The 17,936-nt window shown below is 46.3% G+C and overlaps 1 protein-coding gene across 1 annotated transcript in view; it reads right to left on the reverse strand.

Annotated features, from left to right (window-relative positions):
• The window catches only part of mtcl1 (microtubule crosslinking factor 1), a gene marked incomplete at its 3' end in the record, with an annotated part of 66,032 nt that overhangs the window by 13,955 nt on the left and 34,141 nt on the right, over positions 1-17,936 (reverse strand). The window contains exons 5-10 of the mRNA XM_080484567.1: positions 16,153-17,535; positions 11,716-11,844; positions 7,467-7,571; positions 6,399-6,620; positions 5,130-5,312; positions 2,206-2,373 (exon numbers count right to left, since the gene is read on the reverse strand). Of these exons, the coding sequence (XP_080340693.1) occupies positions 2,206-2,373; positions 5,130-5,312; positions 6,399-6,620; positions 7,467-7,571; positions 11,716-11,844; positions 16,153-17,535 (2,190 nt within the window). The remainder of the gene's footprint in view (positions 1-2,205; positions 2,374-5,129; positions 5,313-6,398; positions 6,621-7,466; positions 7,572-11,715; positions 11,845-16,152; positions 17,536-17,936) is intronic.

Here is a 17,936-nt window from a genome sequence, read left to right on the forward strand (position 1 = left end):
AGTAAAATGAATTGCTGCACGGACAGATAGTTAAAGTCCTATTATCCTATATTGACCATTCTCTTGGTTGTGTTTGAACAGTTTGGAGCCTCTTGATTCTCTCACAATGTCACAATTTAAAAAAGGTGAGAAGGACCAGAATTTAATACAAAGTCATATTCGAGGTTTTACACAAACTTGAGTCAACGCTTCACCCTCATTCTTCTGACAAAGTGCAGGTTTACAGACGGTGCGTCCTGCCGGAGGAATCTTTAAAGCTGCAGAGCGAGGAGGGGAAAGAAGCTCCGAGAAGCTCCTCTAATCTTCACTCCGACTTTAAACACAATCGTAGGAACCAGCAGGTGGATTCTCCTCCACCACGTTACATAACTCTCAATCTGAAGCTCAGTATTTCTAAATCTGTGCACGTCTGCTCTGAATGATAACCAGGTTGGGGTTTTTTTTTTTTTTTTCCCTCTGAAGTCTCGGTAACTGTGTCATCAGAGGAAGGCGTGTTCGCCGTGTTCTCGCCGCCGCCCTCGGCCGCCTGAACCGTGGAGAAACAGATAATCGTCCTCATGTAATTCAAACATCTTTAATTGGCTCCCAAAGCGGCTGTTTTCCTTCTATCAGAGCAAAGCTGAGAGTAGAACGGCTCAGGGAGGAACATTTCATCTCCAAACAGCAGCGAAGAAGAGTAAAAACAAACTCCAAGAAAACCTTGAGTTTCTTTTAAACTGATTTTTCAATACTTGTATAGCTTATATTTTAATTGGTTTCTTCAAAAAGTCACAAAATAAAATGGTAAAAATACAGATTGAACTCCTCTACTTAATCAAAACAATATCGAATCTAAACTTGACTCTTATCAGCTTCCTAGTATTGATAGAACTGATTTACTCTTAAATCTAACTTAGTTATCAATATGTGCACTGATGGATTTGTGTTTGGGTGAAAAAGCTTTGGGTTATAAAAGTAGTATATTATTTCTGGTGATTAGCAGTTTGTGTTAAAAGCGAGTGTAGAAATACTTTGTAATTAGTTCCCTTGAAAACGCAACTTTTTGAAAACGTGCCAACTCCGTGGAAACGTGTGAAAATGCAACTTTTCTGAAAACGCCTCCATGCAAACAGAGAAAACTACTTGTTCAAAACGCCCCGTCTCCGTGGAAACAAGAAAAAACACAACTTAAAAAAGAAAATCGAAACCAAAACGCTCCGAATCAGTTGATACGCGGAAAACACAACTTGTCTGAAACGCTGCTGCTGCACATGCTCAGTAGAAACAATCAGAACAAAGTTTCCTCTGTGGTGTCGTGACTCCCAGTCCACGTTCTCCTGGTGCTTTTATTTTGACAGTCACTGTAATAACAATCCAACCTGGTGGTCTGTCCACTAGAATGTCCGGGTACGAACAGTGATAGTGTCTATAGCGTCTTGTTCTCGGCTGCATGTGTGTGTGGTTTCATTACTAAAACAACCAACAGCACCAACTAGTGGCCTGGCATGCTAACTACATCGTTGTCAGCGATTCTTTCATCGTTTTCAAAACGTTGCCGTCTCAATGCAAAACCTGTCCGATAAGAAAACGATGCGTTTTGTGTCGTAAACAAGACCTCAGAGCTGAAGCTTCTCAGCTCTGGACACAGGAAATACAATTAACACAATTTGACTTGAAATTGCTCCAATAATCATGTTTTGAATGTTATTTGGTGAAAAGAACAATTGATCTGCGGACCTGATATAAAACGTGTAAAAAAAACTACTCACACATGAAGGGAAGGCAACAATCTAATGATTTCCGTTTTTTTATCTCACAGTCGTATCAAAAGAGGAAAGTTTGCTTCAGTAAAGAGACGCTAACAAACTCTGTTTGCACAATATTGGAAATATCTTCACCTTCCAGCTGTTGGTTGCTGCCGTTTCTATTTGAATTGAATTGGGCTCTGGTCTGAGTTGGGAGCTCTCCTCCGTTGTTAGTGCTGCATTAAATAAAAGCGCTTGGCTCAGAGACGGGAGCTGAAAATATCAGGTCAAAAGACCAAAGCCTCCTTCTTGCTTGTTTTGGAGCCGTTACAGGTTTTCCAACCCCCCCGACCGGGATTCAGTCCACGGAGGAGTCAACATGTTTACTGTCGTCTGGCTGCTTACTGAAAGCCCGGCGAGCGCTCGGAGGCAGAGCGCGCGCCGTCCCTTTAAAGGCCTGCTGCTGAGACGCCATCTGTACCTGAGCGACCTGGCTCTTCATCTCGGCCCACTTGACCTCCCAGGCGGCTTTGTCATTGGCGTAGGACTGCTGCAGCTGGCTCCGCCTCGCCTCCTCGTCCTGCAGCTCCTCCCGAAACTCGTCCAGCAGCGTCCGTAAGGCCTGCAGGACCCGCCGGTTCTCACCCAACTGCACACACACACACACACACACACACACACACACACACACACACACACACACACACACACACACACACACACACACACACACACACACACACACACACACACACACACACACACACACACACACGTGTCAGCTCAGCAAGTTCCTCTCTTATCTGAGGGAATGTGACGGATTCGTCTCCCGTCTTTATCTGATGGTGTCCTTTGTTTCTCTTTAGGACACTTTGGGATGAGCCTGCTTGGTAAGTGCTTCATGAATCAATTTTTTTTTTTCTTTTCACTCTAACGTCTCCATCTCTGTTCTGCTTCTTTACCCTCGTCCCTTCTTCGACCCCTGCAGGAAGGTGCTTCTCGACCGATCGTGCAAACTGCTTTAAGAGCTTCTGAGCGACGCTGTGATTAAAGCCGCAAAGAAAAGTTTTGATGGCTGAGAATCTGGATTTAGACCTAGAATCCCTCGGGCCGGGTGGAGCAGCGGCTCCGGTGGTCCTGCAGTGGAGGGGCTGCAGGTCCTCCGTGAAGCCCATCGGGAATCTATATCACCTCGAGATGTGGTGGCCGTCACCGGATCATCGGAACACAGCAAATCGGCTCCACGGAGCTTCTCCAGTTTAATCACAGTCAAAGTAATGGGATTTATTTAAAGAGCTCATATTATGTAAAATTCACTTTCTAAAGGTTTTCCAGCAGTACTAATCGTCTCCATACCTGGACTGACGTCCCAGAAGTGAAGACAGTCTGTCCTCTCTCTCCCTGGCTTGTTTCAGGTTTTAAAAAGTGTGTTGCTCCAACCAGCCAATCAGAAATCAAACCCTATATAGTGTCATCGGGGGTTTAGCCAATCCCAATCAAGGGAGACTCCTCCCTTTGACTCCTCCCACAATTAGGCAGCTCTGCTCTGGCACATGGCACCACGAGAGGAAGTACTTCCTCCTCTTCCCAAGATGGGCATGTGTGGGCGGAGCCAGTCCAGCTCACACAGACACAGCAGATTCTGAATGCAGCTCCTATGATCCAATATTCAAATGGAGGAAAATCAAGGAGGAGCTGGAAACTTAGAATACTGAAGGTTTCTGGACCGACCCGACCAGGAGGAGGGGGATGAAACGCTGGAGGACAGGAGAACTTTAAGGAAATGTATCATGTGTGATTTCAGTTTTTTGAACCGACATTCCACAAGAAAGAAGAAATCTGCGGAAATTAGTCAATAAAATGTTCCATTCAATAAAACATACTGATAGAATTTGCATGAGTTTCATGCACACTAATAATATTTACCCACATATTTTTTTTGAAGCAAATTTCCATGTATTTTAATGTATTGACATTTTTCACCAGGACACTCTTGAATAAGAGATTTTTAATATAAACGTATACTAAATAAAAAATGTAAATAAATAAGTAAATAAATAAATAAATATTTTAAATTTTCTGCAGTTAATTCACTTATATCACCAAAACTTGAAAAGGTGTGGCGTTTGCATGTTCTCCCTGTGCAGACAAGGACTTCCTCCCAGCGTTTCCTCGGTGGACCTGCTGTCATCACTGCACTGCTTAGTTCACAACTTTCAAACACGCCCGCCATCCTTCATTATCCTCACAGAACAAAAACACGGCGCTTTTCATCCAAACACATCAAGAGGAATCAATAATCCCTCAGAGTGCCGTCAGAACACAGTGGAAGCAGAAAATGCCCATCAGGTTTAGAGCAACAGGTAAGATTAGTGAGGATGATATTACTGCGACGTTCGCAAAACCTTCAGAGGGAGTCTCGCTTTTCTGCAAAGCAACTGCACATTAAGATAAATGGCAATTACATTCAAGTGTCCCTAATGGAGACGTCGTTTCTGAAGAAATCTGAAGCTTCAAACCAGAACATTTATATTGAAAAAGTGAAGAGAGTCTCTTCTGTTAACTTACAGTGTTTTCCTGAAACAACTTCCTCACAGAGGACGAAGCAACAGGTCAGATCAGTGGAAAACCCTTTTTTTTTTTTGTGTGACGTTGGGAAGAAAATCAAATCACCACAGAAAGTGAAGCACTTATGGCTGCTTAATAATGCATCTCATGCCAAAAGCTCTCATATTCCCATTTTCTTTTTTTTTTTTTAACGGGCTGAAATTGGAGCGCTGAAGCTCCACTAACAGATCTTGCAGGCTGCGGCTTCCCTTTGTCTTCGGTGAGACGGGAATATTTCGGCCGCAGAAGCTTGAAAAACTGTGTACGGAATAATTGCCGCCTGTAAGCAGCTATCTGGGTCAAAACTCCCATCTGCATACTCGCGCCAAACAGCGCTAATGAAAGGCTGCGGAACGCTCACTGTGAAAAAACAAAAAAAAAACACGAAAATGAAGCAGAAACTGGAAAAATAATGAAGGGCCTCAGTTTGGTAGACGTCCAAACTCACAACAATGCGTCAAGTAATAATTCAGTTTAGTTAAATTTTGAGAGAAAACCTTCACTCATTCATTTTGATTTGTATTTGGTGTCTGTGGCAGAACTGAACCCGGTGATAATAAACTTGATTCTAAAGATGAATCTGGAGCACTTAGAACACCAAATTCTTTTAACCCTGATAAAGAAAGAGAATAATTATACTTACTGTCATTTATTTCATTAAAACACATTTTGGAACTGAATGCAATTAAAAAAAAACACATAAATTACAATTTTTAAATAAATATAGTATCAAATCAGAAGATGGTCTACAGAGGCTTCATAAAAAGAGAGAGAGCATGAGACACATGCGTCCCGTACCAGTCTGTGGTGCTGGAGGTGTCGGTCAGGTGACGGCAGTGGGGGGAGGGGGAGGAGGAGGGGTCCGGGGTCGGGGGCGTCCCCCGGTGTCGGCGGGAAGCACAGCCTGTCATCTCGGTCCGACTCCGCCTCCGCCTGCTCCGCGATCGCCCCGAGATCCGGGAAGCCCTCCAACCTCTCAAACTGGGAAACACAAGAAACACAAGAGAAAAGTCAGAACGACTCAGAGCCATAGGATCCACACCGACGTCAACGATCAACGGCTTCCTCAGCGAATTTATCAGGCTCCTTGCATCTCGTCACCGGATGTCAAAATATGTTTGTTTCAGCGAATCAAAGCGGGAAAATAAAGTCGAGCGATGCAACGGAAAGGAAACACGTGAATATCAAAGATGGCGGCTCGGCGCGAGCAGCCAAAATAATAAAGAGCTTTACAATCACAAGTACACACAGATATATTCACACACAAAGGCACATATGAACATATAAAACAACACACACACACACACACACACACACACACACACACACACACACACACACACACACACACACACACACACACACACACACACACACACACACACACACACACACACACACACACACACACACACACACACACACACACACACACACACTAGTAGAAACCTCACCTATGAACAGGCACAACGAACCACCGAACACCTACAATCGCGTGCAACCAAAAGTCATTAAAAGTCAAAGAATTAATTGCTGAGAGCTTCTAAGAGTCAGACGAGAATCAATCCATTAGATTTTAGGACGTTAGCGGCTAAACGTTTCTGAATAAATCCCCCAAGAACGGTGAAAAAAATTCCCATACAAAGCGGATGAGAGAGGAGGAGAACAAAGGAGATCAGCGCCTGTCGCCATGGAGACGCTCCCTGCTCATGTGTTACCTGACAGGCTGGTTAGCATCGATAGGAGCTAACGGCTATCATGCTAGTGAGGCTAACTCGGTTCCGCAAACAAATGTGGCGTTGGCGAAGGTCTGCGCTCTACCGAGTGTAGCTCTAGTTCTTTCTTCAGTTTTGTTCGTCGCTGTGGCTGATTAATGTCGCGAAGGAACGGCGTAGAAAAGGTTCACGGTTCCACCCAGGAGTCGTTAGGCTGAAAAGGAGAGCTGACAGCTGGCTGAAGTGTCGGCTGACCTCCAGGGAAACGCGCCGCCGCTCACCTGAAGATCAGGAAGCCATGAATCTCACAGGTACAGACCACTGGAAGTGGCTCAGGACTGGCTGGACTCACGTCGGGTGGCGCCGCCTCCTCTGCCGGGTCGTCCTTGCGGCCGAGCCTCCAGTGAGCGAGGATCCAGCGCAGCTTCATGTAGACCATGATGCTGCTTCGTCTGAAGAGTCGGACCTCCTGCTGCAGGGCGGCTCGCTCCTGAGCCCAGGGCACCTCCAGGCTCTGGAGGCCCGGCAGCTCCAGACCTTCGCGCTGGACGTCCAGACGCAGACGCTCGTCGTCCTGCAGCACAAACACACCGAGTCACGCAGAGCGACGAGGAGTCCACTCATTGTAATGGACGGAAATGGCATTTAGTCACTTTTCCCCTCAGCCGATTCTTCCAATTTCAACCTGATTTAATCAATATTCATGAATCAATACTCGATTCTGTAGTTCAGGGGTTTCAAACATAAGGTCAGTGGGCCAAAGCTGGACCACAAGCGGCTTTAAATCGGCCAAACCACAAAAAAAAGTTGTACAAATTTCAAAGAAATCATTGTTTTTAGTGGCCACAAAACAACCCTGAGACCCGGGCCGAAATATCGGTGACGCTGTCACGTAAAAACACCCATAATGCAACAGTCGTAGACGTTTTCTGTTCATTTCACTGTATTTTGCATCAGAACGTCTCTTTAAAAACGTGTTGAGATTGTAGTCAGTTTTTGCAGGAAAAGCTTTTTTTTGTGTGAAAATATAAACATTTTCATCATGTGTACTCTGCGCCACAGCAAAGACAAACGTTAAAGTTTACATTTAAAGGTTATTATGGCAGTATTTTACCCTTCCAGCCCACTCTAGAAAAAAAGAAGCTTGAGTTAAAACTAATGCTTCACACTATATTGCAATATTTCACAATCACATTATAAGCTTGCGTAAAATACAGAGACAGAATTTTAGGCAACTTTTCGATTAATCACGATTAATCCACTTATAAACTAATTTCAAATTTCATCGTCGGTGTATATTAGGTAAAAGAGAAAGGGAACCGTTTATTTTGAATAACTTCCATAAGTGCTTCTATATGATCTCTCACTTCTTCCTTAATAAAAAGCTCCAGAGACACCAGAGGCGATCACATTCCAGTACCTGAGGCAGAGAAACGACGGCTTCCCGTTGCTCCGCTGTCGCCGCCCGCAGCCTTCGTTCATGATCCAGGCGGAACTGGACGTCAGGAGCCGGCGCCTCCCGGAGCTGAACCCAGGAACCGCAGGACAGCACAGAAAATACAAAGATTAAAATAATAAAAAAAAAAAAAGAAAAAAAAAAAAGAAAACCGACTTAAAGCGGCTCCTCGGATCAGTGCACGCATGTTGACCTGCTGGAAATCAAACAGGGATTTGCGAGCAAGCTTCTTCTGCTAGATTACATTTGTTCTCTTCAATATCCACAAAACAAAGAAGAAGAAACGGGGAAGCTAAAAAAAAAGATGAGCTCTACTCAGAGAATTTATTTTTTTTCATGTGTCTGTGCAAAGGGCAACGCTCTCTGTTCCATTTAATCTCAGTGAAAGTAAAAAGTAATAATTAGATGCTGTATAGTTGAGCCAGGAGTATTATCTCCAATGTAGTAAAGTACAATCTTTAAGCTCAAACTTTTTAAAGAATCGTCTCATATCCCAGGAGTCAACTACACCGATTTCATCCGTTCCTGCTCTACAAACATTTTTTATGTATAAATTCATGAATGATGAATAAAACCTTCCACACAACTTTTCTTGTTATCATCAAACTGCCGTTCCTCCAAAACCATCAACTTTCTATTAGAGTTCCTCTCGGGACAAATCCTTTCACTTTTTCTTTGGCTCTTTTTTTAAAGCTAAATGATGTAATTCTCTCCTGTCCTCTCCTTTGTCGATACGCTGTTTCCATTAACTCCTTTATTATTTTGATTTCCATTAAGTTTAATAATGGAGAGGATTTCATATCGGCTCGTTGGGCTTATCCAGGGATGCACCGATACCGATGCCGATACCGATACCAGTATCAGGTCAGATACTGCACGGAGTACTTGTAATTGGAAAAAGCTCCTCGACAAACCACCCCGGCGAGTATTGCATGACATCATGCATCAGTAACGTCGCCCACAGGTCGGTGAGAGAGCACGAGTAAAAGTAAAAGTAATGAGAACGACAAAACTAAGATAAACTGTGAATTCTGTCCAGCGCAGTGCGTATAGACGCCACTGTAGACCGTAACGCTGTTGGGCGCGTAGCATGAATGAGTACTTATTAAATGGCATAAAAACGGATTTATTCTCCATAATGCCAACGATAAGAGTATCGTTTGCTATATTGTATTTTAATAAGTAATAGTATTGGTACTCGGTGAATTTTGCACAATACGAGCCCTTTAAATTTAAGTTTTTCTTTGCTGTGATGATGTGAGTATACGTGATGAAAATGCTGATTTTTATGTAAAAAAAACAAACACTTCCTACTTCAAATGACTCCAATCTCAACGAAAAGCCAATTTTGATGAAACCTTCTGGTGTAAAACACAGTAAAATGTCTAAATAAACATCTCCTGCAGCCGTTGCATTCTGGGAGTTTTTACAAACTTGGAAACAGTTTGGTGAATCCAGTGATTCCAACTAGATCTTCCTCATTCCAGGTGTTGGGGACGGTTATTACTGTCGGAAAACCAGTGGAAAGTGAATTTTGCATAATATGAGCCCGGCGATTTGACTAATTATTCTGATTTATGACGACAAGATTACGGGAAAAACTTAGGAGCAACAAACGTGTTATCTCTGAAGAGACTTTGTACTGAAGAGAGCGAGTTCTCTCAAGGTTCCTTTCAGGTAAATCCAGCAGCGGGTGAGGAATGAGATGCTCATGTTCATGGTTTTGAATGTGACGGTCTGTTAATCGCTCAAGAACTTCCACATGAAAAAAAAAAAAGAAGAAATTTCTAAGGCGTATTCTTCTTTCTTTTCGGAGCGTCGCCTCCCTCCAGCAGTAAGTCGAGCCGCTCGCCGCGTACTGACCGCGGATCCCCTTCCCGCCAGCCCAATGTCAAATGCAAACCGGCGTGGCGCTAATCCCGCCACATCCAGGCTGCTTCCCATTCACTCGCTCACTCCACCCCGCAGATTACACGGCGGCAGGACAAAGAGAAACCACGCCAACGTGCCATGACTGTAACTGTAATAGTTGTGTGTCAATGCCAGCGCGCCGCGTTGCGTAACCGCCGGCTATTTTTCTCCCCGCGAACACACGAGCATGAGGCGGCGATTATGAATCACCGCTGTCGCACAGCCGCCTCTGCTGAACGGCCGAGTCACTGGACGGGTTTAAGTGCTCTGAGCTGATGGGCGCCGCCGGAGGCTCTCATCCCTGCCATTGTGCTTTTTAGCCTCACGTTGTCGGCGCGTCCGGCCGGGCGGAGACGCTTTTCTACATACGTTCAATCTGCTGAGGTGGCGAGAGTCGAGCTGGCGGCGACGAAGCGGTGCCAGAGGGCGTCGGTTGACTGCAGATTCAGCTCTGAAACTCAAAATCGACTTAAGGTCTATAAAAAAAATAGACATTAAAATGTGCATTCTACTGATTTCTGGACTATTAATACTACATTGTGACATGTACATTTTGCGTCTTAACGGTAATATAGTTCCTTTTCTCCTTGGCATTTTTGCGGATGGATCCTATTTCCTTTCTTGCTTTGTTAAAAAGTCGTCTATTTTTCTTTTAAGGCGTCTTTTCATTGGTGATGGTTTCCACCTGTACCTGTACCTGTACCTGTACCTGTACCTGTACCTGTAGTTTCACATTGCTTCCACCTGCACCTTAAACTGAGCACCTGTAAACTTTGAACTCTGAAGTCGTTTCTATTCTCCTCTTATTAGTTTAAAATAGAACATCTCAGGCCCAAGACTTTGGAATGTCACAGACTCACATAATTAAAGGGGAACAAGTATGATTGTCAATACTTTTGTAGATCAAAATCAACATTTTCACAGCAAAGAATATTTTTTTCTTCAATGAAAAACATGAATGACGTACAGATATCCAAATATGTGTCAACATGTTGGAAATTAAAATTCAGATCGATCGTGGGTCTAGAGAATTAGTTCCACCCGTGTGGATTCTGCAGATATGATTCCTCGGCATCTTGGAAAGGAAATTCCCCTAAATTCCTCCCCTCCGCTTCAGCATTTGAACGCATCAGGATGAGTCAGAGAATTACGAACCAATCAGAGGCCGCCTTTCAAAACCACGTGGTACCAAATGACCAATCACGTTGCTCGTTACTTGGCGTAACACTAAACCCAAAGTCAGTAGCGAGCTGTGAACTCGAGCCGATAATTCGCAATGTTTCGTCGAAAAAAATGAATTCAAACAAAATTCGACGGTGACGGACATTATATCCATATTTTAGAGGCTTTGAGCAACACGGCCGCTATTTTAGAGGCCGTCTTTTCCGCAAATTGACCGTCTAAATGACGGCTGGACGGCTCGCTGCCTAAAACCATGACTGAAACCAAAACGTAAGTCTGTCTTCAAAGGGAAGCAAACCGACGCATTTCATTCAACAGGAGATCAAAAAGTATAAAAAAAATATAAAATAAAGTCACAATTTAACTTTTGACTTTGGCTTATTTATCTTCCACTTGTGTCCCAATTAAAATCTCCCAGCAGCGTAGGATAATCGAAAAAAATAAATAAATTAAAAAGCATTAAAAGATGTTGGATTAAAGGAGAAAATAAGAGAAAGAACCACCCGGAGCTGTGAGAGGGTGAAAGACGAGTGAATGGAGGGAAAGTGTGTTCATCCAAAAGCTGGACCGAGCGGCTCGAATATTTCACATCCAAATCAGATGAATTGTTCTTAAAAGCTCATCAAAATGTAACGTGAAAGCTTTTTTGCTTTTCTCTCGAGAGGCACCGATACGACTTTATACATTTCAGATTATTTAGACTCTTCATATTTGACCTGCACATGTTCAAAATCAACTCCAGAACAGAAACCGTCCATCACTTCATGCATGTTGGTTCGGATTCTAAATCTCGTTAATGGAATTAAGCTTTCTGTGAGGTGTTGCAGCAAAGCAACTCCTCGATTCATTTGTTGTTGTTGTTTTTTTTAAAAATAGAAAGTCACAGAATTTAGATGTTAGATGAGTGAAAATGAAAAATGTTTGATGCTTCAGTTTGTTGTGGAGTTGTTTTTTTTTGAGGAGGGGTCAGATCCCTCTGCAGAGCTGGATTCAACAGCAGTGAGGGAGGAAAGAAATAAAGAAAAAGAGAAGCAATGTCCAGATTTGTGCTTTAAACTGGAGGAGGAAGGGAGATGGAGGAGGAGGAGGAGGAGGAGGAGGAGGAGGAGGAGGCACTGACCTCTGCTCTTAAAGCCAGGGGCCTGTGGTACCTAGTGGGTCCCGGGGCTCCCCTGCTCTGGGCCTGGCTCGGGGGCTCCACGCCTCGCTCCTGTCCTAGACGCCACTCCAGCTCATCCCTCTGACCGGACTGTGAGTGACGTGGAGGGGGAGGAAGAGAGGGGGGGGGGGGTTGACGGGTGGAGGATACAGGGGGTGCGGGTGGTGGCGGTGGCATCGGGGGGAGATGTGTGAGGTGAATCGTGGACAAAAAACAGACAACAAACAGGGCAGTGAGGGGACGGAGGGGGAGAACAGAAATAAAACAGAAAATGGGTAAAGAATATAAGCAGGGGGGAGTGGGGGGGGGGGGGGGGGGGGGGGGTCTACTAACAGACTACACAGTGTGGAGACAAGATGGACTAGAGTACGAAGAAGAGCGCAAAGAGGAAGACCAACTTAAAGATGACGGCGTATGAGAGAGATGAGAAGAGAACGAGAATGAGGATGAACAAAATCATGGGCTGAAACATCTGGCGGGAACACAAAGAGGAACAGAGAGAGGGAGTCGGGTGGGGGGGGGGGGGAGAATGCAAAACACTTGTTATGAAGCGCATGCAATGAGGGATACATGAGTCCAAAAAACCGACAGATTCCACAGCAGAAACTGCAGAGCGAGAGCTACGGCGCGCCGGCGGCGGAGGAGGAGGAGGAGGAAGAGGAGGAAGAGGAGGGTCAACACATGCCCGTGCGCAGCCGCGAGCGTCGGAGGAGGAGGAGGAGCAGTAAATAAAAACAAAAAAACCCCTAAAAACTAACAGGACCGTTGCATCTCCAGCCTGTACGATGCACATCGTGGTCAGAAAATACAGCATTTCAAATACATGGAGGCTCGAAGGCAGCGAGCGACATGCCGGCTGCAGCGCCTGTCATTATCACCGCAACACATTTTGATATCAGATCAAAAAAAATAATATAATATATCATCATTATTCGGCAGTTAAAACACTTTAATCACATTTATGTTTTCACATCTGCAACTTTTCATCCTTTAAAAGTGAACGACACGTTATACAACTAAATACTACGATTACATCAGAGACGCAGTTTAATAATGACGAAATGTCTCTAATTAGAAATGCAGCATAACCTGAATGTAAAATAGTTTATTACAAGTTAAAGATGTTTAAAATCATCGTTATTTAAGTTCATTTCAATGTTATTCTGGATTATAAGTCTGAATTACTCATTTGTATCACTGAAACTCGTTTCAAGAGAATTTCAGGTCAGATAATATATATTTGGGATTATTTGTGCCTCCAGCACTTCTACATGCTAAATGTACGACTTTAATTTGAAATCTGCTTCGTTCTGCGGTTTAGTTTATTCTCAACCCCGCCTGGTGTCTTCAGCAGCTCTCAGTGGATGAATGACGGCTCCTTCGTGACGGCGGTCGACTGCGACTACACCACCCAGCTTCACCCAGACTACACCACCCAGCTTCACCCAGACTACACCACCCAGCTTCATCCAGACTAAAGCCACCCAGCTTCACCCAGACTAAAGCCACCCAGCTTCACCCAGACTACACCACCCAGCTTCATCCAGACTAAAGCCACCCAGCTTCACCCAGACTACACCACCCAGCTTCACCCAGACTAAAGCCACCCAGCTTCACCCAGACTACACCACCCAGCTTCATCCAGACTAAAACCACCCAGCTTCACCCAGACTAAAGCCACCCAGCTTCACCCAGACTAAAACCACCCAGCTTCATCCAGACTAAAACCACCCAGCTTCACCCAGACTAAAGCCACCCAGCTTCACCCAGACTAAAGCCACCCAGCTTCACCCAGACTAAAACCACCCAGCTTCATCCAGACTAAAACCACCCAGCTTCACCCAGACTAAAGCCACCCAGCTTCATCCAGACTAAAACCACCCAGCTTCATCCAGACTAAAACCACCCAGCTTCACCCAGACTAAAGCCACCCAGCTTCACCCAGACTAAAGCCACCCAGCTTCACCCAGACTACACCACCCAGCTTCACCCAGACTAAAACCACCCAGCTTCATCCAGACTAAAACCACCCAGCTTCATCCAGACTAAAACCACCCAGCTTCACCCAGACTAAAGCCACCCAGCTTCACCCAGACTACACCACCCAGCTTCACCCAGACTAAAACCACCCAGCTTCACCCAGACTAAAACCACCCAGCTTCACCCAGACTAAAGCCACCCAGCTTCATCCAGACTAAAACCACCCAGCTTCACCCAGACTAAAGCCACCCAGCTTCACCCAGACTAAAACCACCCAGCTTCACCCAGACTAAAACCACCCAGCTTCACCCAGACTAAAGCCACCCAGCTTAACCCAGACTACACCACCCAGCTTCACCCAGACTAAAACCACCCAGCTTCACCCAGACTAAAACCAGAGCAGAAACAAGCCACTGGACGAGAATGATCAGGAAAAAACTCAATAAAATCATTTTATCGTCTCTCCGCAGCAGAATGGCTTCTTCAGGAGGTGTTTGTTTAATCCCAGCGGATTAGAAAATGACGTCCAAGACGCTGCCTGATCAAGCAGCACAGAGATAATGAACCTGCGTTGGAGGAGTAAACATCAATGTTGACATGTTGACTCATTCGGAGCTGCGATAAAACAAGGACAGGAAGCAGGATGCCAGCCAGCGGGGGTCTCACGCAGCGCCATGCCACTCCGCTTCACACTCTTGTTTTGGATTGTTGCACGCGGGTTACTGATGCGGTGCGTCTCCCTGGAAACGCCACCGAGCGACCGATGTTTGTGTGTAAACAGCACCAGTCACACGGATGATAGCGTGGTGCAGCGGAAAGGAATTACCAGAGTTCGCCATGCAACCATTGGTCAGGAGACGTCGAGGCCAAATGGAAGAAGCTGCTAAAATTCCTCCATTCACACCAAGCACCCGGTCAAGCGCCCCCCTGTGGCCGGGCCGGGGCGGGGCGGGGCAGCAGCGACTGCAGACGGTGAGTGCAGGGAGAGGGAGGCAGGCGGGGCTGCTGGCGATGAGGATGTGCATGGAGATGTGAAGGTGGCGGCGGCGGCAGCAGGAAGCGGTGGTAACAGCGGTGGTGACAGCGGTGGTGACAGCGGCGGTTCTGGGTGGGGGGGTGGGGTGAGGTGACAGTGGTGGAGGTGCCAGTGGGGTAGAGCTGGGTGGCTTTAAGGTGGGTACGTCATGTCACCCTGTGCTGGCTCTAAAGACTCGACACCGGTCTCCTCTACCGGCTTTGGGTTTGGATCTTTTCAAGTCGTGGTACTTTACTGATATTTTTTCTTTTTTATCGGTAACAGATTTATACTTTTTTGATACTTTTCCCACTTTTATTAGTGAATAATTGATGCTATTTCCCTACCACTGGTAATTGATGAATACTTTTTCATTTTTATTGGTAATTGATACTTTTTGGATACTGATTCACTCTAACTTGTACTTTAATGAAAGTTTTTCAACTTAATTGATACTTTTTCTCTTTTATTGGTATTTTATTGATACTTTTGCAACATTACCACCTCCGCCTCTCGAGCCATAACCAACGGAGGCGGCCGCCATGCAAGGTGCTCTATCCCTCCACTGGGGGCAGTTTGGGGTCGCGTGCTTTGCTCAAGGACAGGGAGAGATGGGGAATCAAACCTGCAACTTTCCAGCTGAAAGACGAGGAACTGAGCCACAGCTGCTCATTTCTGACCCCAGCGGATGACCAACTACAAACAGGCTTCATGTCAGTTCCACTGTACCATCCTGTTTATTAAAGTTTGCCTTCAGTCTGGCTGCTCTGATTGGGTAGTGTGATGCTAGCGTGCCTGTCATTTAGATTTATACACAGATTATCTCCCGTAACAATTGAAGAAGATGAGTTTCACATACAGAACAACACCAGGGCTTTTTAAATGTCAGATATGAGGACTTATCAAAAGGTTTTTACTTCCTATTGGAGACTGAACGAGTTGAATCTGATCAACCAAGGGAACGTAAATATGATATATATAAAACCAGACTTGAAAAAAATCCAAACCCTTCATAGAATCCGCGATCAGCTTACGACAGTCGCGTCCTGCTAGAGATGGACGACGCTGCCACTATTTTTAGTTTGAGGGTTTTTTTTGCACATGCTGCTGAATTAGACTCTTTTAGTTCAGTTTAAATGGTTTACTAATGACTGCACAGTTCAACCCAAAGGTCATTTACTTCTCACAGTTATGGGGTTGGAGATACTTCCTGGTAGTTCACCGACCAGTTTTATAACATTTAAAGTGACTAAACCACGACGTTTACTTTTCTTCAGGAGACACGAGGCCTCAATCAGGAGAACTTCGTTCTGTTTGGACTTCTAGGAAAATGTCTCAGCGCGGCAGGTTTTCAGTTTTATTGGTGAACTATTAAGTCAGAGAGAAAAACCAACCAAACTCACCTGGAAGTCCGTCACCAGGTCTCTTCCGAAGGTGGCGATGGGCGAGTCCCGGGACATGGAGGTGACGGTGGACAGGAAGCTGCTGGACTCCGTCAGGTTCGGCATCGGCGACAGATCGTATGTGCTTTCCCTCAGCCCCTCCCCGATGTGGTCCAGCTTCTCCACGAAGATGTGCAGCTCGGTGCGGAACGCCTTCATGCGCGTGTTGATGGTGTCCAGAACCTGAGTGTCGGGTTTGGATCCCGGAGCGACGCCGCCCTCGAGGCTTTCGCCCGTCGTCACCAGCAGCCGGCCCTCGAAGACCAGGCTGTCGGTGTCGGTGATCAGACGGTCCACCGACCTGCCGAGCCTCTCGGCCTCTCGCTTCACGTTGGAGAAAGACTCCCTCTCCTCCCTCCGGCGGTTGGCCAGTTCGGCGGCACTCAGCTCGCTGCCGTCCGACGGCTTGATGCTTCCGAACCCCGAGGTGGTCGCCGTTTTCTCGAACAGATCTTCGGAGTCGCTCTCGCCCCCGATTGGACCCTCCCTCTTGGGCTGGAGGAGAAGGAGCCGGCCCGCCTCCTCTTCCTCGGCGGCCTCTCGCCGTCCGGCGTCGCTGTCGGCGTCGCTGTCCCGGGGACTGCCGGTGCGAAGCCCGAGGTGCGCGGCCAGGTCGCAGCGCTGCACGTTGGATATCAGGACGCGGTTCTCGTACTGCAGCTTCATCACTTTCCCGCTCAGCTCGTTGATCTGCATCCTGGCCGACTTCAGCTCCTCCATCATCATGCCGTTACCGCCGCCCCCGTTCCCGGGTTTGAACAGCCCGCCCTCGCCGCCGTCCTCGCCGCCGGGCCCGGAGCTGCTGGTGCTGCTCGGACCGAACTTGAAGTGGTTGAGTTCGGAGGTGAGCTGCCTGTTGTGGTCCTCGATCTCCGAGATGGAGCGGCGCAGCAACTCCGCCTCTTCCTCCACGAACTGGAGGTGTCGTCGCAGCTCACTGGCGGAATCCAGGGTGTCGCCGCCGTACGGCGAGGACGGCATGCTGGAGAAGGGCTCCCGCCCGAAGCAGTCTCTCTCGTACTGACAGCGAATGTCTTCGTTTTCTGCCCGCAAGCTGCGGTTCTCCACCTCCAGCTCCACGATCTTCCTGCCGAGGATGTTGGCCTCCTCCTCCACCAGCTTTAGGCGGAGGCGGAGCTCGGCCTCCCGCGTCGTGTGAGGGCCGCCGCCGGAGCACTCCGCCAGGGGGAGGGGGCTGTCCACGTCCCCGTAGACCGACTTGTACTTCTGCAGCTCCTGCTCCAGCTCGTCCTTCTCGCGGCCCAGCTTGGCCATCTTCTTCCTCATCAGGCCCGATTCTTCTTTGGCGAACTGGAGCTGACAGCGGAGGTCTGCACTGTCCTCCTGGAGGGGAGGGTCACAGGGGGGGGGGGTCAACTTATTAGGATGAAGGGGTGATTCTTCTTACACTTGGAAGCGTCCTGAACCAAAGACAGCTGACTTATGTCCTCTTTAGTAAACTTATTGGACATAAAAATCTCTCTGTTATACTGGATCACTTCATAATAAGTAAAAGGAAAATTACATCCTCATTCAATTAAAAAATAGTAATGCCTGGGCCACAGGAGGCTGGAGTAAAATTATTACACAGAAAAAGAATAAATAAATAAAGAGATAAATAAAGAGATAAATAAATAAATAAATAAATAAATAAATAAATAAATAAATAAATAAATAAATAAATAACCTCTTTAGTTATAGGAGGATATTTCACCTAAAATAATCTTAAATTTTTTCAAGTCCTT

Source organism: Lipophrys pholis (assembly GCF_963383615.2).
Source record: "Lipophrys pholis genome assembly, chromosome: 1".
Lineage (NCBI taxonomy): Eukaryota > Metazoa > Chordata > Actinopteri > Blenniiformes > Blenniidae > Lipophrys > Lipophrys pholis.